Genomic DNA, 21,972 nt, shown 5'->3' with positions numbered 1-21,972 from the left:
AATAAACAAGTGGTTACATAAAAGATAAGAAACAATTAATAGTCATTAATGTTGAGATTTGGGAAATGCATACCTATTTGAACTTAGATAAAGTATTAGTAAAAATCAATTGACTTAGATACCTGTTTTGATTCCAAGGCAATACAAATAGAAGTCCTGTGCATCTAGTACACATTCTTTAGTGCATTAAATAACTTATTTCATGTGTATATCATATGTGTGGTTTATCTGTTGGATATTCACTATAAACCCTTTAGGTTACATCTTTCTGTTGATACAATGGAATCCCTCAAACCTCTCATCATACAGACTCTCACCTCTGTGTGTAAAGTGTGAACTTGGCCTCGCTGTTTCCTATATTGCGGACTAAGTGAGTCCTCTGTGTGGAAGTTTTTACTGGACAGACGGGTAAATGGAACTCGTCACGGAAGTCTAGAATGGCACGTGGCCCAATGGCGCAGATTGGAACCTCAAACCTCTCTCGCTCTGTCACACAAACTAGACTGTGGTAGTAGTCCTGGGTGGACAAAATGACAACAACAAAAAAGTCAAACACTCAGGCTGCATATATACCAAATGTTATTCATGTATTTGTTAGATGGTACTCAGCCATCTGTCTGTCCTAAAAGACAAGCAGAATCACACAAACATTTATAAACTGAAATTAGAAAAAAAAGCTTTGGACCATAGTGGTCGTGTGGTGCTGAACTCAGGCACAACGATGATTTCTGCTAAATGCTAACATCAACAGGCTCAAAATGACATTTCCAGCGTGGTGATATTAAGCATTAAGAATGTAACAAATACGTCACAACCAATTTTCAGAGGACAAAATTGAAAACAGTTTTAAATCAGTGCCCATATTCACAAATATTCTAAGGACACAGTCAAAATTCATAATAAGTTCATCCAAAAAGGGAAAGTAAAAATGATATAGATACACTTAGTGACGCAATTAAAATCTACTAGACTGTTCATAGAATATAGTCTAACAATGTGTAAATATGAACACTATTGAAATGTGCTGCTCATTATAAACTCTGTAATGAACTCTGTTGAATCCAAATGAAGGCATATACTTTTAAAGTGAGCACTTGCACAATGGCCTCTTCACATGCTGATAGTCTTATTTATTTGCCCACATGTATCTAGCATGCAAGTATTATTAGTACTTCAAATGTTTGCTATCAGCTAGGGGAAATAGCTCATCTTGAATTAACTCACAGTCATCCATTGTTTGGAAATATTCCTCCGCTCTCTTAATCTTTCCAAAGTTTTCTCTTCTGCTCGAGAAACTCTTAAGCCTCTTAAAGGTCCTCCTCACTGCTCCTAACAGTTTTTCATCTTATCTTTAACAGGATATAATCTTGACTTGAAGAGGAAATTCTTATAAACTTCATTTTATTGAGAAAATTCTTAGGATGTCATTACTCAGATCTACTCTTCATACCAATGTGTTGAGAACATCTGCAAAAGAATCTTCAAAACCCTTGTATTTAATTTTCTTTCTATTATCTTTTAGTCGGTGCAAAAGTTAAATTCTCCCTGACACTGACAAGGTTAAAGCAAATCAAAGGCAAGGTTAACAGTGAAGTGTGCAGAAAACACACAAGACATATTGGAGGTTGTGTTACCTTTAATATAATGTTGCTAAATTTCATGTTGACCTTTGCTACTCAGGTTTCACTTTTACTCACAATATCAGTAGAAGTGACGATTAAAGGATTTGCTGGTGTAACACAATTCCTGACCCTTAACCCTTAACCATTTGACTCTGACTTGGACATTACCATCAATGTGTGCACAAAATATGAATGCAAAGTGCATCCATTTTAGTGCAGCATCTGTTATTATTCAAATAATCTATTTTATCTATTTATTTGTGCAGCAGTGCAATTGTCTTCAGGGCTTATCAAAATCATTATACCTCTAATTTGACATTCCTACCCACATCCTTTGGACCACTTTCCTACAGGTCTCATTATATTGTTATCTAATCGTCTAATCTAAATTCTTTATCAGCCTCTTAAGTGCAGGTTATCTTGATACTTCACTGTGCATTCTCAAACTAGCTTTCATTCTGTGATTATTCCAAGAAGCAGTCTGACTCCCCTCTGTCCTATGTACCTTGTTCTCCTGTGGAGTGAAGAAGACAGTGAAAGTAGCAGACAATCCTGGTGCGACCTTGCTCCCTGCATCCTCTGGACCAACCACATGGAAATACTCTGAGTCCTGCTGCTCCACCTTCACTTGTCGTGAAACCTTGGCAAAAAAAAATATTACACAAGCTTAAGAAAATTGCAAACCCCACACAGCAAGAAGCACAAAGCCAGGTACACACACAAGTGATGACTTATTCATTATTTCTTGATAGTGTCTGTACAGCTCGCAGTGATAAATCTCCTCCAATCCTCCCTGACCTTTTCCAATCATCCCATACATACACACACACACACACACACACACACGCACACACATACGCACACGCACACACATGCGCACACATACGCACACACAAACATGCTGTAAACTTAAGCTTTTTGTGATCAAAATTTGACTGTTTCTATTCCTTTATACCAAAGATATTCTTAATCACAGCATAAATTGAGCGGTTATTAGTGTAACTACTTTCTTTCTTTTTTTTGCCATGCACATACCTTGTCATTGTTGAGGAGAAGTAGAGGTAACTTGTAGGTTTGTGGGGGAGTGAAGTTCTGGAAGACCAGCTCAGATGGGAAGGGTTGGAAAAGAGGCTGATCCATATCCACCAATGACAACTGTCACACAAAAACAGCATTAAAAGGTTTACATTATTAGTGTTTCCCTCTGGAAACATTCCTGGGTATGGAGGATCCTGCCTGCTGTTTCTTACTAAATGTAGATATTTAAAACTGAAAAAACTATAAATTAATCACACTGGTTTGGAAGCATTTAAAACTAATATTTCACCTCCTATTATCTTTTGGGTCGATTTCACCCCATTCAAAATTTAACGTCTCCAAATAAATGACTGACATCATTGATTTTGCTCATTTATAAAATCTGTAATGACATATATTACAGCCAAGGCGGACCAAAGGGCTGTACATCAAGTTTACTAAAATACATTTCATCCAAACATCATAAATACAATAAGTTAATAAGTTAAAACGCTAAACAATAGTAAAAGTTCTCGTCAAAGTCAAATAAGATAAATGGGTTTTTCAAAATGTCTCGAGTTGTAATTTCTTTTCCTCTCGGTCATGATCAGTTATGGGATGCAATCATAGTGTACTAAATATCACATAACAAGGACAGAGACTTTCAGGATGACCGAAACAGATCCAGGTAACCACTATAATCTGCAATTGCTATCATGTTCTTTTATACAATAACAATAAAGTGCCCATCTATCTATCTTTATATCTATAATCCCTTATCACCTGCAGTGAAGGCTCACCTTTGCAGACATGACAAGTCAACAAAAAATGTGAACAGGATGAGTTGCAAAAGTAGTTCCTCCTGATAATGATGACACTGCATTTATTCATTTAAAACTTCTGATGACATTATTGCTCCGAGCACCCTGCTAAATTCTGACTTAAAAAGTACAGAGCATTCATTCACATTGGTTGCCCTCTGCCCATAAATTAGTGTTTTGCTGAGTAAGAGGAAGAAGCTTTGGTACAATGTATATGACCTTAGCAGACAGCACAAGCCCTGTATGCAGGTTCAATTATCCTTCCGGTAGGACCATAATATTCATTCTTTTGTTTTTAGGCACTGATTTAATTAAACATATTAATGTTAAGTCCATAGTGGCTCAAATCGCACTTGGTCTAAATCCTGCTTTAAGAGAGGAAATGTTCAGAAGGTATGGTGTTAGTATCCCTGAGAGAAAAATGACTGGAAGTGTTTATATACCTTATTATAAGTATATGTAATATATTTAATCTGACAATATTAAACAAGCAGATAGCTTGTCAAAATCAAATGTAGGAGTTATCATCTTTTTTTAAACCAAGCGTAATTCCCCAGGGTTTGCTCCTCATAAATATAAAAGTCAGCAGCTGAAGCGTGTCTGCAAATTACACAATAAAATGCTTTTACAAGTTTCATCATCCTAGTTACCACTTATTACTGTACACTTTCATTATCACTGTACCATCTGCAAACATCTGTTTCTTTCTCTAAGATTTAGTTTTGTTTTTATGAGATAGTAAAGGAAGGAAAGCTGTGAAGCTCTGAGGTATCAACACATTTCCTTGCATTTACTTTGTGATGTGTCGTCATGCTCATGTCAAGCAGTTCCAGGATACGAGGTGGTTGCACCTCATTGCTGTTAGCCAGACGCTCCTCTGTAGACTGTAACATCTCCTGGGTGTAAACAGATGGAGTTACCTGCAAACATACAGGGACATGAGCAATGATGTTAACTGCACTGATAGCCTGTTTCCTGTCTCTTAATTCAGACACGATGAGGCACCATCAAACAAAAGTGTTAGCACTGATGGAGAAATGGGGAAAAGATAATGAGCACCAAGAGCTGTCAGCCAGACCGCAGAGTAAAACCTGTCAGCTACAACACAGATGCTCATCTGCCAGCAAGAACGTTTCCATGAGCTGATTTCATGTGCTCAAGGATTATTAACACTCTCCCTTTCAGAGAAGCCTATCTGCAGCATTTTGTGGTTTATTTCCTATCCTTTAAATCCTCTGCCACCTCTTTTTCAGTGTACCAGAAACATCAAACTGCACTTAGCCTATTTTAAGTTTAGGTCAGAGAAGGATTTTGGCTTAAGATCTAAATGAATAATGTATCAGAGGGAGTTACTGTATATGCAATATTTAATAGCTGCCAGTTATGTGTGTTTTCAAAATAGACTCAGTTCTATTATTCAGAGACAACAAAGTTGCTTGAGTAAACATTGTTCTTTACAAAGAGACTGGGATTGTACTGGGATACTGGGATTTTTCCTGAGATTGTGAATTCTGCTAAAATGTTTTGCTATAAGGAAAAATACAGAAGACCACAGAACTCTATTTAGTTTTGAAATATATTCCATGACATTTTGTATCTATTTCTTATTCAGCCAGCAGGTTCCTTATGTTATAAAAATGAGATTTAATGAAATACACACAGACTTGAAACCATAACTATCAGTTATTAGAAGAGGTTGGTTCTATGTGGATCTCATTGTGGCCTGAGGATAATCTGAGTAAAAAAAAGTACCTCCCTCCTGCTCTTGTCACCTACCTTAGGTAACCTACAAACACAAGCTGCCAAGAAGAAAGGGGAGGCCTTAAATTGCTGAGCTGAGGTCATTGCCACAACACACTGCAGTCACATATTGATTTTTGCTCCCTTTAAGAAGCCAAGGTAATTATTAGTACAATCTGTCATTTGGAGCAGCCTCTTTAAAAGCATGGGACAATGTCCAAATTCCAAAACTTGGTGCAAGAATTCTGGCCTCTGTTATCATATGAGAAAGACTGGTTATTTTCATGTGAATACTGTGAATTTTGGGTTGTACGGAGCCCCTGAAGCCCCACAAGTCCCAAAGGGTAAAAGTCAATATATTGCACACACAAGTTAGATTATAGCTTGTTCCCACAATAAAATTACCTTCTTTCCACAAGTTATTATGTTCTGATGCATTATTATCTAACCTGTGTGAACAATATATTATGTTTTGCCACAACTATGCAAAAGTCAATATCTTGTGCACACAATATAAATATATTTTGCACACAAGATACATGACTGTTTTTTACTTTTTAGGACTTCCGGGACTTCGAAACAGTCTTACGACATTATCAAAGATAAATAAATCTATGTGTATCTGCTGGGGAATAGCAGTGCAAGTTAAAATCCACATCATTTTGTATCCTTACCCTGCGCGGCTTGTCCTCCTTTAGATTCAGTTTAAGATTGTAAGGCAGAGAATCATTGATCTTTAACTTTTTTTTTCTTGTGGGAAACTGAATGGCTGTCATTTTGGATGAAAATTAACCTGCAAAGAAAGGACACGTAAGGGACACGTAAGAGATAATAAGAGAGGAGATTGTACACTTTTTGTGTGTTGTGTTTATTGATAGCCTATATGAAAATATAAACAGACAAGTTTACTAAAGGAAACTATTGACAGAGTTGTTGGTAATAGCCTACAAGAGACTTAAAATATCCTTCCATATAAAAAGCTTGAAAGAGGGAGGTGAGCTAAGAACTCTGGCTATGAGAATACCAAAGATGACGTAGGTAGACTACTTAAACGTTTGCACTAACGTGTCGGCTAGTTAGCTTGGTAGATGAAAAATAACGAAAAGTTAGCATTATAGACGCACTTAAAGGGGAAAATAACTTCTACGTCGACGGGAGGTTTACAGAAGGTTAAAAACAGGCCAAATAAGGGGTTATTACTCACATTACATCTTAACATAGGGTCTAGATAAGATAGGCTGACATATAAACTTGATGTGGCGTTACCAAATAGGCTGCTTCAATGACAATAAAGTTAAACAGCTTTAAAAAGATAAGTAAAGGTTAAACTGGTGTGTCGTTATTCAAGCATTAACCTAAAAAAACATATTTACCACTTCCTGGGTGATAAAACGGCAATTGTACCAGAAGCTGAAGGAAATTAATTGAGGAGGCAAGTCGACTTCGTTTGTTGCTCGTTGCTAAGGTAACACACACAACGACCTCTCAATGAACTGTTTTCTGATTGGCTAGTGGCAAGTCTACTCCGTTGGCTCCTCGTTACTAAGGTAATGCACACAACGACTTCTCAATGAACTGAGTGTTTGTTTCTTTTTTCAATGAAAAGATTGTGCTGCTCTCCGATCGGCTTACTATTCCTCCGCCAAAACTGCGGAATAAATATCCTTAACAGAAGTTGCAAATTACAGTAACTTGTGTCAGATGTCACAACTAAAAAAATAGCCGAAGCATGGCCAGAAAGATCATTGTCGGTTCACTATTCTCAGCCCCTACCTCCACAATAGCCTACAATCACGCTTAGGTCTGAAAAGGGGCCAGGGGTTCCTAAACTTTTCAGCCCGCGACCCCCAATATGATCGTGAGGACATGACACATAATAATAATACCTTTCATTTGAGGACGCCTTTTAAAAAACCCAAAGACACCTTACATGCAGGGTTCAAAAAACAATAAAAAAGTTAAAAGGAGATAATTGACAGTTTTACAAAACAGGATTAAAAACAGGAGTGAAATGGATTGATCAGAGTGATTAAGCTTGTTTGAACAGATGGGTTTTGAGATGTGAGTTGAAAATAAACAGAGAGTCAATGTTACGGATGTCAGGGGGGAGGGAGTTCCAGAGGTGGGGGGAGAGCGGCTGAAGGCTCTGGACCCCATGGTGGTCATGCGGGCAGGAGGGATGAGGAGGCTGAGGGAGGAAGATGATCTGAGGGTCCGATTGGGTTTGTTTATGTTCAGTGAGGTAAGGAGGGGCGAGGTTATGGAGGGCCTTAAAGGTAAGGAGGAGAGTTTTGTATGTAATGTGTGATTGGGAGCCAGTGGAGATAGTCGAGAACAGGGCTGATGTGGTGGGTGAAAGGTGTTCTGGTGATGATAAGGGCTGCAGCATTCTGAACCAGTTGGAGTTTATGAAGGGACTTTTGGGGGACATCAGAGAGAAGGGAGTTGCAGTAATCCAGACGGGAGGTGACCATAGAGTGGACCTGGATGGCGGTGCTGGGAGGGGTGAGGGAGGGACGGAGGCGGTTGATGTTTCAAAGATGGAAGTATGCAAAACGAGTGATGTTATTGATATAGGTTTGGAATGACAGAGTGCCATCGATGACGACACCCAGACTCTTGACCTCAGGGGAGGAGGAAACGGAAGAGTTGTCAAGGGTAATGGTGAAGCTGTTTGTTTTTGTGAGAGTGGATTTTGAGCCAATGAAGAGAATCTCAGTTTTGTCACTTTTAAGTTTGAGAAAGTTGGAAGAGAACCAGGATTTGATTTCATGTAGACAATCTTTAATTTACATTTTTCCACATCCTTTACTTTTAAATCTGTGTCACTCTCAAGACAGCAACCTCTCAATGTGGGTGACAACTCCCAAAGCAAGGTTTTTGTCCTATCCTATGAGTTTGCTTCCTGCAGAATAAAAGACCAGATTTTCAGTTAATGTCCAGCCTCTTAGGAATGCACTTAAGTTGGCACTGTGCATGTGATCATTAAAGCAGGAAACACTTTTGTGCTTATAAAAACAATAGAGAAAACTACCTTCTTCTTGGGGGCCACTTTGTATCATCTGTTACCTTGTGTGCTTGCTTTATTATTAAACAGATGACTGACAAACACAGGTTAAAATCTTCTTAAATGTCTGATATTTGGCAAAACAATTCTTGAGTGCATTTACATTGTAGCTTTCCTACTGCAAAAACACAACCAAAATGAAAGCACCACAACTTGTTGAGGTGACTTGTATCAAACAGAAACAGTTCATTCTTATTCTACTACTGGCAGGTCAGTCGATAAAAGCCATAGAATGTTTCTCCACCACTTCTTGACTTCCAATCCAACTAAAAATAACTTTTAAATCACTGGGATAGTACTTCAACTAAGAGCAGAAACTCTATTGTTTACATTAACTTCATTAAGTCTCTTATTTCAAATACTTCAGACAGCCTTCTGTTGTGCAGTTAAGCTCACTGTTTGCCTGATGAAGGTCTAGTGCCTACACATTTCCAATAAATCATTGTTTGCAAGTTAGACATTGTGCAAGAATTTACCTTTAAGATGGACACATTGCTCTTCTAAACCCACCTGTCTTATGAAGTGGATGTGCTAAGTTTTTTTTTATTGAAGTTTAATAAAAAGAAAATCAATTGTTTTTTTCTCCCATTTGTATAGCCTACGGTGTCAATAAAAACAGATTATATTTTGCATGCTGAACATGTTGTGTTAGTACGTTTGAATTTGCCAAGTATAGCATTCACCTGTCAGCTATCAATTAGTCAACTTGTACAATTTTTACTTCAAATGTTATGAGAGACTATGTCCAGTATTATATTTAGTGCCCTATAAGCTGTGTTTTGCATGTATCCCAGTGATTAAAAGTAAATTGTGAGTGGGAACAAGTGCATTTGTGTGTGTTAAGGTCAACATGAGGACAATTGGGATGACTAAATGGATTTGAAAACTGAATAATGAGAGGGAAAGAATTTGTCATTTTCATTTAAATCTTTACAAATCCACTTATTTATCCCTCTTCACTGGGTGTGATTATGAACCATGTTGGACTGATATCTGACTGAGGTTGCTGATCTTTTTTATGCAAGAGTCCCCCAACTGGAATCTTCTTTTCTTTTTGCATCAATTTTCAGGAAGAAGAACTTCTACTAGTCATTATAATGTATAATGCAAATTACGATTGTGAGTAATTGAAATAGCAATGACATTAAAATGTTCTGGATATTACTGCTCACATCAGGTTTAAATTGTTACTTTAGATCCTTTCATCGTTGAAAGTATTGAGATTATTTGTTCGAATAAGAGCCATTTAATTTGAATCTAAAAATACTTCCTTCAGTTTTTACATTTGATTCCATTGTTTATTCTTTCTTCAGAATGGATTGCCTCTACCGCTGAAAACCTGAAATTCAAAGATGAAGTCTTAATAGCATGACCTCAGTGTGCTCTGGCCTTAAATATCGGCGAGATATAGACTATATAGACAGATCATAAAATCTGTAAATGAGTTAGTTAATGTGAAATTAAAGTTTTACTGCAACAATGTAGCCTGTCATAAACTTTTTAATTCTCATGTGATAATGTCTGGTTATACATTATCTGTTTATTGTTCACTTTTGTCAGCAACAGCTGATGGTACTTTCTATTCTCTCCAACATGCAGCCTCTCCTTCTAACCCATTAGTCATCACATTCAATTGTTCTGCAGTCTTTGTGTGTGTGTGTGTGTGTGTGTGTGTGTGTGTGTGTGTGCGCGTGTGTTTCTGTCAGGTTTTTCTTTTTGGAGGGGGGGAGGGAGAAGGGGGATTTGTACAACTTTGTGTGTTCAACCCAACTTTAAATTCAATTAGCTTTATTGATATTAATGTAGCGAATATTGATTAATATTACTATAACATTGACTAACTTCATAACTTTTAGTCTAAGGTTGCGTTTTATATTTATCACTCTTTGGAAAGTTGTTCCCTTCTATTTTGCTGAAATGTCTTTTCCTTTATTTCTTTTTTCCTCTTCTTCATATTTTCCCAGCCTTGTCTCTGTCAGTGAACGGATCGGTGAGCTGCTTAGCCTGGTAGAAAATTGGATTTAGGACTCTTCAAAGGGACCGGCATTGCCTTTAGACCCCGCCCCTTTGGGCTGAACGCCGTGACGTAGGCGCGTAGCATGACCTGCGCTCTTCTGTCTCTCTATAATCTCCATCTCCCGTAAACGCAGCACAGAAAGCACCTTTTAAAAACCTAACTAACGTCGTCTTATCAGTTGATTTGTCCTGCTCATCGTCAGATATGGCAGCGGTATCTTCCTCCACCAGTCAGTGCAGGTAAGACCGATAATACAGGATGTTGGCAGAGCACAACAGTAAGAAATGATCCTTATGGTTGTCAAGGCTAAGCCGTAGTATAATTAGGCCTAGATAATAAGAGATATCTGCTGGCGTTCAATGCATGACGACTGGGGTAGTCAATTAAGTTGTTAGTCTTTCAGAGAGGCCGAGGCAGAAGTGTCCTGATGCTTCATTCCGAGGATTAGTAGTAATACGGGGTTTCCTCATGAATGAAACCTCTGACGTCATAGTGAAGACGTAGGCTATGTCACAGGTGCTTTTTTTCGTTACTATCTAACGTCGTCTGATTGCTGAACAGACCAGTGTATTGTTTTAAGTCCAATGAGAGTCTACTAGACCGGTCAGATTAGCTTGTGTTTTAGTTACAAAAAATATGCTGAGTCCCTGTAGGCCTATCTGTTCCCATTCAAGCAGCAGCAGCAGCACCTCGGACAGCTCCACGAGCAGTTGGCTGGTCCGCGAGAGCCACGAAGGTGGGGATGCCCACGCGCTCATTTCCGCTCTGAGTGAAATCTGCTAGCCTTCTGTGGTTATATATAATATAAGCATAGCTATTTGGCCAGCATGATCAGTGAGCAATATGTGATTATTGAAAGTTGATGTTTTTAGGAATAACTTCGTTATAATTAAGGATTTGAAAAAAATATGTACACCGTAAATACCTTACACGGGCCTGTGTAAGCCACTTGTAAAAAAAACACTGTGGTATTCTTCTTAAATACTAATAGGCATAGAATTGACAAATAATCTGGCATCCATAAGAAAAAATGACAACATATTAATTATGTTCATTGTTTTTACCCACAGAAGTAAAGTGAAACCAAAAGTAGTCCATCCAAAAATAAAAAGAGATATGTTATATGCACTTTTGATTGGTTTAGGTGTCAGCGTTTTATGTTAATAATTACAACAAGTGAAGAAACTGTTATTCATTCACACAACAATGGTGCAGCAGACGTTACAGCTATCTGTACATCTGCCTAAGTTTGTGTGTTGGTGGGTGAGTAAAGCTGTCAATACCACCTGAAGTATTACCTGAAGTGCAATTTCTGCAACTGACAGGTGGGTAATGTCAGCCAGTCAACATTTGTGTCTCAACAGTTGTTTGAGCTATAGAATAGATACATTACTTGTTGTTTTAATTACTCTTTAACACCAAACTCAGAGAGTTGATTCAAGCTTTATTGACTTATAAAACTTAATTACATTGACTTTCCTCTTTTGGAGGTCAAATACACCTAGTGTAGTGAAAGATGTATGTGGAAACAATGCTTAATGATTAAACAATCAACACTAAAAACTTTTACGGTTGCTTTAACATGGGGCTCAAAATCATCTGGTTTGTCCTGTGCAGATTGTTCTGGCAAAGGCTGCAGCCTGGAGTCTTATTGTGTTTTGATAACAAAGCTTGAGGTAGAGGCAGCAGTCACAAGGTTAACGCTTCACAACCAAATTTATTATCAAAATAATCTAGGTCCTATAAGCACTTCCAATCAAATCAACAGACAGTAATAATACATTTAATGGCATGTAAAATGGCAAAGTATACTTTCACAATATATTATTCATCAGCCTTTCAATGCACATTTACAGTACCAATTTCGGAGTAATCACATTCTGCTGATCTTTGAACTTATATATTAAATGATTGATATTCATTATTTTGTATTATGACGATGAGCAAGTGAATTTATAAGTAAGACAAATCACTGTTTATTTACCAACAACTCAAAACAATGCTGTTATTTTAGCATTATTAATATGACTTATCTTATGTCTTGTGTAAAAAAATTGCATGTACAGTAGGTCTTTCCGTGTTTTCTCAGTGCATTCTTTTCATTATAATAAATATGCTGCACGTATTAGTTTCTTCTGCGGTTTCACCTGCCTATAAAGTTTCACAAACCCATCAACAGTCCTATTTTACTCTTGTTGTTGTAAAGGAAACACACCACTGAGTACGTGTGGTTTGTAATGCTTTTCCCAGACAGCGATGTTTCTTATTTCTAGATATAAGCCTGATGATAACTTGACCTACAATGACTTACAGATACATATATGAAGACTATAAGGAGACAGCAGACTGGCTGTTAGCTCACACAGAGAAGCGTCCTAAAGTTGCCATCATCTGTGGTTCAGGCCTTGGTGGTCTGGCTGACCTGCTGGTTGACAAAAAGGTGTTTCCATACAAGGATATTCCTAATTTTCCTGTCAGCACGGGTAGGTCATCCCTGATTAAGTGTTTTATATTGAAAACTCTTTGTAATTTTTGGAAAATTGTGAAGCATGCTATCATCTGCTAATAACAAGCGTGTGCTGTGCAGTGCAGGGCCATGCTGGCCAGCTGGTGTTTGGAAAGCTGCAGGATTGTGAGTGTCTCTGTATGCAGGGAAGATTCCACTTCTACGAGGGATACGACATACACACGGTAAGCTACAAAAAGACAACAGTGGTTGCAATAACAATATGCACAGCTGATATACTGAGGTTAAAGCTTCACCGTCTTAAATAAGATAAGATTACATTGTTGTCATTAGGGTTTGCAGGTATTTGTGCTGCTATTTTGCCACCTGGTGACGGAGACTTAAAAAAAAGCCATTGTTAAATTATTGCATCTATCAGATTTCAATATAGTCTTCAATAGTTCTTTGGACAAATTCAGTAGAGTTCATTGTCTAGTAATCCAGTGCAGTGCAGATCGTTCCATTTAATACATGTTTGGATATTTCACAGGCCAAGTTGAAGAGGCCATTTTGAAAATTGTAAAAAGATATATCCATTGAATTGTAGTTGAGCTGTTTACCTTCATACTAAAGTGACTACTGTAAGTAACTTTCTTTGCCTCCAGTAAAACATTACAATATGTTGCTATAGAATATAAGAATATATGTAATAAGAATAAGACATACTGTTTGACTTGTGGACTTTGCTTTCATATATTTTTAATTACATTAGGCTTAATGATTTACCAGACTGAAGTTTGACAGATATATTTGTTGTCAGATGATGGTACAAAGAAGACTCGTCACCTTGTTACCCCTCTGATGTTTCTGTTTGCTTCTGCATTTTGAAACTTTGCTGATGTGAATGATAAACTCAGAACAGAACTCAAGCCGACAGTTTCATCTCTAACTTTGTCCATTGAGAAAGTCATTCTCTGCACCTTTTTTTCTGTTGGCCTATTTTCTAAATCATAAATATGTACAAACACTGTTCTTCTTGTCATGAACGAAGGCTTTGATATAACTTCAGAGAAAACTTACCTCAAAGTCGCTTCTGATTTAGTTATTTGATATTATCATTTGGGTCATTTAAACATGTCCTGTTTAGCCTTTAACCAGAGTGAGGCACACCATAGAATAGCACACAACTTTGGCTAAACATTTACCTTGTGTGCTGAATGATCAGCTGGAAAAATGTGATGAAACACAGTTGCTCATCGTATGATGTCAGACTTTGGCCTGTGGAGAGTTAGCATGAGTGTCGTATTACCAGCTTTGACGTGCCATCTTCTTGTGAAATGATCCCTATAATCCTGAAGAATCATAAAATCCAGTTTCATATTTATGTTGTATAAAGTCAAATGCATTATGACACTCCAGTTTCAACTTTGGATTTAAACACTGATAAACTGTGAGAAACGCCTCTGACTGAATTATCCTAGTTTCTAAATCTAGGTTATGTAAATTTATACCATACCAATCATATCATAAACATAGTTTTTGAGGAGGTTATGATGAACTTTGTTCCGTGTTATGATCCTGAAACGCTTCTTGGCAAACACAACAGAAATCTGGATTGAGTTGATTAAGTTATCAGATGAGATGGGAATCACTTTTATTATCTTCACTGAGAGATGTCAGTCTGTCTCTAAAGCCAACATTTTGTTTCGTTTTATAAAACCAAGTGCATGCTAAAGAAATCATCAGAAATCTTTGTTGAGTGCCAATACGTCATGCTAGGATTCTTACATATTTAAAGGTATAATGATAGACTTTGGATTCAGTAGATGTTGCGTTTTAGCACCACCCATACTTCCCCTTTCCCTCAGCGCACTGACTGGCTCCCCCACCCCTCCCTTAGTGTGCCGACTGAGCGTAGCTGCGTATATAACTGATCTCCATTCTGATATGAAGCTCAAAGTTAATTTGGTTCTGATTTCTTTCGAGTATTTCAAAGTTATGATTGTTTTGCCTTCACTGGACAGGGAAGCGAGACAGGAAACGTCAGGAGAGAGTGGGGTTTTGTCGTGCAGAAAGTAACTGTGGTCGCATTCTAACCCACGGCTGCTGCAAGGACGGATATACAGCCTCTTTTCACGGGGCACATGACAACACGGTCATCCAACTTTTCAGTTTATTGGAAGTATTTCAGACCACACACGTTCTTTTCTTCGGTTCGGAAGGTCTGATGTTTCTTCTGTTTTTGTCCTCTTGTGATGATACTCTGTCATAATGCCACCACAAACAGCATCCTTTAGTGGGCGGTACTGTGTCCCTACCCCCAGCCCTGTTAGATGATTAGCCCTGCTACCACAGGGCTAATCATCTAACAGAGAGGTGTTGACATGGGGAAAAAAGTATGTTTGAGCTCCTGAGTGACACATAAACAAACTGAAGGAAGCGCTAATCTGCAGTGTGACACACTGAGAACAACAAGCCCAGAGGAACTTTGACTTTACCTAATAATATATTTAATCAGGGTATTAGTTGATATATGCTATATTAATGTGTTAATGTCCATGTAATATCTTAATTTGAGATGCAGAATGTGAAAAAAGTTACAACTAAATGTGTTTGCTAAACACAGCAAACACAAGTTCTTGACATTATAGTGGTAGCAATGATATTGCATGTCAGCATTATGAAATTAGCATCTAAGTACCTGAGCACCGCCTCATTGGGACTCTTTTTCATTTCTGCCATCGTCTTTGTCAGGTCACATCGATAAAAAATAATGACAGAAAATGCTTAATGGGCAATATTGCCCCCCCAAAAATCCATGTTTCTGCTGAACAAGTCAACGTACTACACAACAACTGTTCAATACAAATCAAACAGGAAAATATTGCATATTGACAGCAATGGCCTCAAAGAAACTCTTTTATTCTGAGCAGTTCTTCAATTAGCGAAACACTTTCACAGCTGTAGAGAAACGTGAGGTAGAAAAGGTGAATGTGACTGCACTGCAGTGCTGTGTGCAGCGCTTCTTTACAAACGTTTGTACATGAGCAGAATTGTTTGAAACATGCACACTCTAAAAAGGAAGGAACATGAGTAACAATAGGGTATTTATAAACATGCATGCATGGAAAAGTTATTGTCTTTAGAGTATCTGACTGTCATTTGAGGTGTTTTCTTGTTTGTTATTTCCAACTGTCCTCCACCTTGTGTCTCCTATTTGTATGTATCTGATTTATATCAGAGGAATAAACAAGTGACAGTATCTGTCCCTGACACACAGCATGTTTGTGACTCCAGGTGACATACCCAGTGCGAGTGTTCTTCCTGCTGGGGGTGGAAACGCTGATTGTGACTAACGCAGCGGGGGGACTCAACGGCAGCTACAATGTGGGAGACATCATGCTCATTAAGGATCAAATCAACATGCCGGGCTTTGCAGGGCAGAACCCGCTGTGTGGCCACAATGATGAGAGGTACAAACACCAAGACAGTACTAAGACAAGGCAATGTGAATGCATACATGTTTATCTAAAACATCATCACTATGTCATAATTATTAAATACTGCCTGTTCAGGTTTGGTGTGCGTTTCCCGTGCATGTCAGATGCATATGATTGTCACCTGAGAACTCTGGCCAAGCAAACAGCAGAGGAACAGAACTGTGACAGCTTCCTACAGGAAGGAGTTTACTGCATGCTTGCTGGACCAACATATGAAACCATCGCAGAGTGCAAAGTCCTGCAGACGCTGGGAGCAGACGCTGTGGGTTAGTACAGCTCCCTCATGCTTTCTTAAAGGGATACTGATGTGTCCTAGAAAAACCTTTTATGATGCTTGCTGGGGACCTAAGTGTGAATATGAGCATGTCATTTATTTTAAAAACAGATGATGCAATCGGAACTTACTATACTATAAAAACAGCTTTTGATACAGCCGCATAGTATTTTCATTGTAACCGATACTATCAGCACACACAGTAATGCCTTTTTCTTACCCTTTTTGACACAACCCCACAAAATCCAACTGTGTTGCAAAGTGTAGTTCTCACTACTTTCCATTGTCTAAAATTCAACTCCAATTACTCATTTTCAGCTGGACCGTTAAGAGTCACACTTCTGTAATCTTAACTCACTTTTAACCTCTTTTTGTAAAGTAAAAATAATTTTTACTACAACGAACTCTTGGCTTGGCATGCCTGAAAATATATCTGAATTGTTATATTATCTGAGACACAAACATGTAAAATTAAAGACAGATAGTGGCTAACCATTACACCCCCCTAGCGTACTGTCCTTGAAGCCTATGTCTTTAATGGAAGTTTTGTTTTGCTGTGAGGTGGTGAGTGTCAAAAAATGAACCAAAGATTAAATTAATCCCGACAAGCAAATTAGAGAGAAAAAGAACGTGCACCTGAAATCCCTTCAGAAAACATGAAATGATGCAGCTGCACATGATCAGTCTTTATTATGTAGTTGTTATCAACATGGCTGACAGTGTATAGACAAAATCGGCTTAGTTAAGCACAGCCAAGTTGCACACATTCAAGTATTACAGGGATGTTCCACATTTACTCATTAGTAATGAACTCCAGTGTCTACGAAGTAGCTCAGTCAAGTTTGAGAAAGTAACTCCTGATGATCTCATCAGGGAATGGAGATCACAAATTTAAAATAGTCGCCTGTGTTACAGTAGAGTTTGAGTTTATAATTTTAAAGACATAGTACTGTGTCGAGCAGAGCCTTACTGACAAAGTCACTGTTAAATGTAAATGTTAAAATTGTCGGATTCAAACAGACTGACTGACTGACTGACTGACTGACTGAATGTAAATTAGGCTCCTGTCATATCAGTGCACCTGAAACAGTCTTCCTGTCTCTCTCTCCCCCCTTCACTCTCTCTCTCTCTCTCTCTCTCTCTCTCTCTCTCTCTCTGTCTAGGTATGAGCACTGTGCCTGAGGTAGTCGTGGCTCGTCACTGTGGCCTGCGTGTTTTGGGTCTGTCCCTCATCACCAACAAGGTTGTGACAGATTATGATAGCAAAGAGAAGGCAAACCATGAGGAGGTGCTGAAGACCACAAAGCACCGTACACAGGACCTGCAGAGGCTTGTCAGTCACCTCCTCTCTAAGATCTAATACCTTCAGCAGATATATGTGCACAAAATATGGCTTCATAATAATCTGTAGTAATCTGTGATTGGTAAATTTGATCAACTATGTAATGAGTATGTGCACATAGTGTGATGATTGGGTCGGTAAAGATCTATGTGGTCAGTTTTTACATTTTGGTTATTGTGTTGCTGGGCTGTTATCCGCTTGTGGGATTGAGGCTCTGCAGAAGGAAGTTAAGTAAAAATGTGGGAAAAGTGAAGATGACGGGATGGTGGCAGGTATGAAGTAATGGCATGGTATTAGATACATCTTGAAAAAGTATGTAAGCAACACCTAGGATTTTTAGCATAGGCAACATTTCAGGCTGACTCAACAACTTTAAGGATAGCAAGTTGTATACAGTCGAAGGCAAGGGTGGACTATGCTTTCATTTGACAGCATTTTGGTTTTGCTCTAAATATGTGGCTTGTAATGATAAAGGGGAATAATAGAACCCCTGAGTATGTTAATACCAGGCCGGCTGTTACACAGAGCTTCACTTCCGTCTCAGGCAAAAGTAGTAGCACAAAAAAGTGATATATAAGAAATGTAAGAGTATTTTATTGGTGAATACAACTACAGCTACATGTAACTTCATATGACCACAAACAACTTCTAGATATGTTATACTGGTAGGATTGTGTAATGGATAATGGTAGCATCATGTTCTTGTTGATAGACTTGGTGTGCAAGTTTGTTTTTACCTCAGCTTCAAGATATTGTATATCAGTAATATTTACTTGTTGCCACTGGCAACCTTTCAATGCAGCTCACTGCTAAGTGGTACACTTGTATTGTTTATGAAAACATTATTTACATCTTATCCGCCTTCAGTAAGAGAATAGCACAACTATCATCATTGAATGCATAATTTTCTATCTTAATATGTATTCAGAGGACACGGTGCACTTATGCGTTGGCCTTATGTTTCAGCAGGACGAGAGGAGACAACCCATTACGGTTCCTGTTGCTGGAGTTTATCAAGATAATGATCAATGTTGCTATTAGAAGGGAAATAAAGTATATTTTATAATGTTAAAGGATCACTGGGACCAAATGGCACCTATTTTACCTGAATTTTGTGATTCCTTGTTTTAATAAATATCATAAATACCTATTTCAGATAGAAATAAAGTGAATGTATTTGCCTTATGCTGTGATCAAATCAGAGTTGCTTATTTTTATAATAGAAAAGCTGTCGAACTTAAATTATCTAATGTATTTGTTGATGAAAAAATATAATGCATAAAGTTATAAAATCAAAATTCTTCAAACATCTTAACTGAATAAAAAAATTAACCTGAATCAGTTATACAAACGCCTGTCCAAAAATGACCAATTCTTGGTTTGAGTAATCTAGTAGATCAGTGTAGTAATGTATAAAAAAAAATCACTATTAAAAAAAGATATAATCTGTAAGAAACAGTCAGTCACAGGCTAATTTGGAGAAGAAGTCATGACGTATGAAGGCCTTTCTGCAGCGGATTGCACATAGATCACTTTTATTCGTACAACAAGAGACCACAACACTGTAATATCAGGGAGAGCTGTATTACCTAGGCCTGCAGTTTTCAATCTTCTCTGCGCTGAACAGGAACCTCCTGCCAGGTCCCTTTGACCGACTCATTCATTAGAGCTGGAAAGGCCAGAGAAATCCTAGATCAGCAGGTCCACCTCTTAGACCATTTATATCAGGCTTATCATCAAGATGCTAATGGAAGTCTTAAAGGGGAATTACTCTTGGAATGAAACAGGTTATCATCATAATGTACGAACTTGAATGCGGATGCACACATTAAATGTACTTGGCAATAAAAAACGATTCTGATTCTAACATTTAACTGGAAAACTTGATATATAAATACAGATTATACATGTAAGGATACACTGATGATGTCTGTGTTGGCATAATGTCAAATATTTTGCTTTTTTTTTTTCTTTCAGGTTTGTTTTCTCAATGTTCTCATTTCTTTAAAATAACTCTGTTATTTGGTCAGTTAAATCAATAACTGCATGAGGGTCTTGTGTTGGTATCTAATTGGGTTTCAGGATTACTTTTATGTTTTAGAATTTTCCCTCTGGGGATCAATAAAGGATTATCTTATCCAAAAGATAAGTGTTGATGATTTTTGCTATCAAATAAAAACTGGCTGATCCCATTTGTGTTTTCCATGTTTGCCATTGTTTGAGTGTGCGTTTGTAAGTGATGGAGAGTGTGAAATCTGCTTTATTTCCTTTGTTAAATTGTTTTACGCCAATACACCAAGACATATTCCTTGTGTGTGTGTAAATGTACTTGGCCATTAAATCTGCTTCTGCTTCTGATGTTGGGGTTTTTTCCAGAATCCATGGATTTACAATAAGTCCTATCCAGGCCCCCTACCTTATTATGTCAAAGTCATTTAATTATAGAAAACAGTGATTTATAATCTAGGGAATAAATCCTGTTTGAAACTGTTCTTATTAAAAAGACTTCTCAATTCAAGTCAACCTAGTGAGCAGAGGAATAAGGCTGTGCATCTCTGGGCGACTTGTTAATGTCTAATAGGGCCACAATGCAAAAAGTAAAGCTAATACAATGACAGCTGGCAGATATAACTTGATTTTTCAACCACCTACTTGGTTTCTATTAGTTTATTCATTAAAGAAATCAGGGAGCATAGGTTTCAGAAGTGAGCCGAAATGCACTGTTTGAGGAAAAGGATTTAGGCTGGAAAGAAATCTGTGCAAGCAACAATATATCAGAGAGCCGGCATACATTTGGAGTAGTAAAGAGCAATGTCTATTTGAATACGAAAGCAGGTTTTAAGGAGTAAGTATTTAAAAAAATATGAATGCAAAATCAACAAGTCATGCTCTCAAACTTTTAAAATTCCTTCTTGAACGAATGTGTGACTCCCCCTGCTCCTTTCCTCTTCTCAAAGCAAACAATAACCTTATAAACACAACCTCTCTCAGTCTTTTTTCTCACTTAATCTTTCTCTTAACACATGGCTCAGAAGAAGACGCTGTGAGATTGAGAGGAAGTGAAAATGGCTGTTCCATACTCTGCTCCTTTCTGTTACATAATTAATCTCTATGTAGCATGTGGAGGTGCAGCCCACTGCGGAGATGAAATATTAATACAAATGAACCAGGCAGCATGGAAACACAAACACAACACCGCCACTCAGCTGGATTGTATTTATACAGAAGCCTCCCGGTTTAGCTTCACAAGAAAAAGTGAGATGTCGGCAAAGATATGCACATGGAATGCAAATTGCAGTCTCTCTGCTTGGATTGTGAGGAAGTGGTGGACAGAACATGCAGATAAAGACAGACGATACGAGTGAGTGAAGAGAATAAGAGAGGAGAATGAAGTGTGTTTGAGTAGGTAGTCCCCGCAGGCTGGCGACAGGCCTCATCTGTAATGTAATGTTGATCTATCTATTGTCACTGGGCCAACTTAGCCCAGTGCTGGCTATTGATTATAACAGCGTGAAAAGAGAGGATGAGGAAATAGAGTGAGACAGCTCTGCTGAGTTTACACTCTTCAACACTGTCACACACACACAAACTCACTCACTCAGTCTCTCTGTCACACACACCAGCTTCTCTCATGCACTGTCATGTATGGGAGCCCACAAAGTCGATGATGAGACAGTGCTCCTCTAAGGGAATGTGACTTTTACAAGCGTCGGAAATAGCGTTAGTGAGGGAATGTCTCTGCTGACTTTCACACAACGCCTCCCAACAGGAGCTGGCTGCCAGCAGTGTGTCAGCACTGTACCAGCTTGCAGGCTGGATCTGGAAAATTACTGCTCCACCTCTGAGGACACTCGACAGGTCAAGTTTCAACAATGCATTTATGGTCTTGATGGTTGCCAATATGATTTACCAGATAATCGATTTCTAGTAAGGTAATCTTGATTCATAACACTGAAAATACAAAAGCTTTGAGCAGAGACCAGAATTTATACCTATGATATTACAGAACATTTTTCTTTTGGTACTTTTGATACCTGGCAATCCGATCAAATTTACTTTAAGCAGCAACCTACAGTGTTGATATTGCAGGCAATACAAAAGTAAAAAAAAAAAAAAAAAAAGTTCT

At 38.1% G+C, this 21,972-nt stretch overlaps 2 protein-coding genes across 3 annotated transcripts in view; one reads left to right on the top strand and one right to left on the bottom strand.

The window, feature by feature from the left end:
- The window catches only part of hydin (HYDIN axonemal central pair apparatus protein), a 78,412-nt gene extending 71,729 nt beyond the window's left edge, over positions 1-6,683 (bottom strand). Inside the window, exons 1-6 of the mRNA XM_079345818.1 lie at positions 6,574-6,683; positions 5,875-5,993; positions 4,255-4,380; positions 2,658-2,777; positions 2,128-2,262; positions 318-517 (exon numbers count right to left, since the gene is read on the bottom strand). Coding sequence (XP_079201944.1) covers positions 318-517; positions 2,128-2,262; positions 2,658-2,777; positions 4,255-4,380; positions 5,875-5,976 — 683 coding nt within the window. The 5' untranslated portion in view covers positions 5,977-5,993; positions 6,574-6,683. The remainder of the gene's footprint in view (positions 1-317; positions 518-2,127; positions 2,263-2,657; positions 2,778-4,254; positions 4,381-5,874; positions 5,994-6,573) is intronic.
- Positions 6,684-10,143: 3,460 nt separating this feature from the next.
- On the top strand, positions 10,144-20,056 carry pnp6 (purine nucleoside phosphorylase 6). 2 transcript variants are annotated; one of them, XM_079345825.1, is made up of 7 exons: positions 10,144-10,523; positions 12,598-12,767; positions 12,872-12,975; positions 16,028-16,203; positions 16,306-16,496; positions 17,668-17,837; positions 18,813-20,056. In XM_079345825.1, the coding sequence occupies exons 1-7, from the start codon at positions 10,489-10,491 to the stop codon at positions 18,885-18,887; spliced, it is 921 nt and encodes a 306-aa protein (XP_079201951.1). In that variant the 5' UTR covers positions 10,144-10,488; the 3' UTR covers positions 18,888-20,056. The 2 variants fall into 2 exon arrangements, with proteins under 2 accessions (XP_079201951.1, XP_079201952.1); XM_079345826.1 differs by having other exon boundaries at positions 10,146-10,523; positions 18,816-20,056.
- The last annotated feature ends 1,916 nt before the right edge of the window (positions 20,057-21,972 follow it).

The sequence above is a fragment of the Symphodus melops genome (genome assembly GCF_947650265.1).
Source record: "Symphodus melops genome assembly, chromosome: 6".
Lineage (NCBI taxonomy): Eukaryota > Metazoa > Chordata > Actinopteri > Labriformes > Labridae > Symphodus > Symphodus melops.
This window is presented reverse-complemented; position numbering and strand designations above follow the sequence as displayed.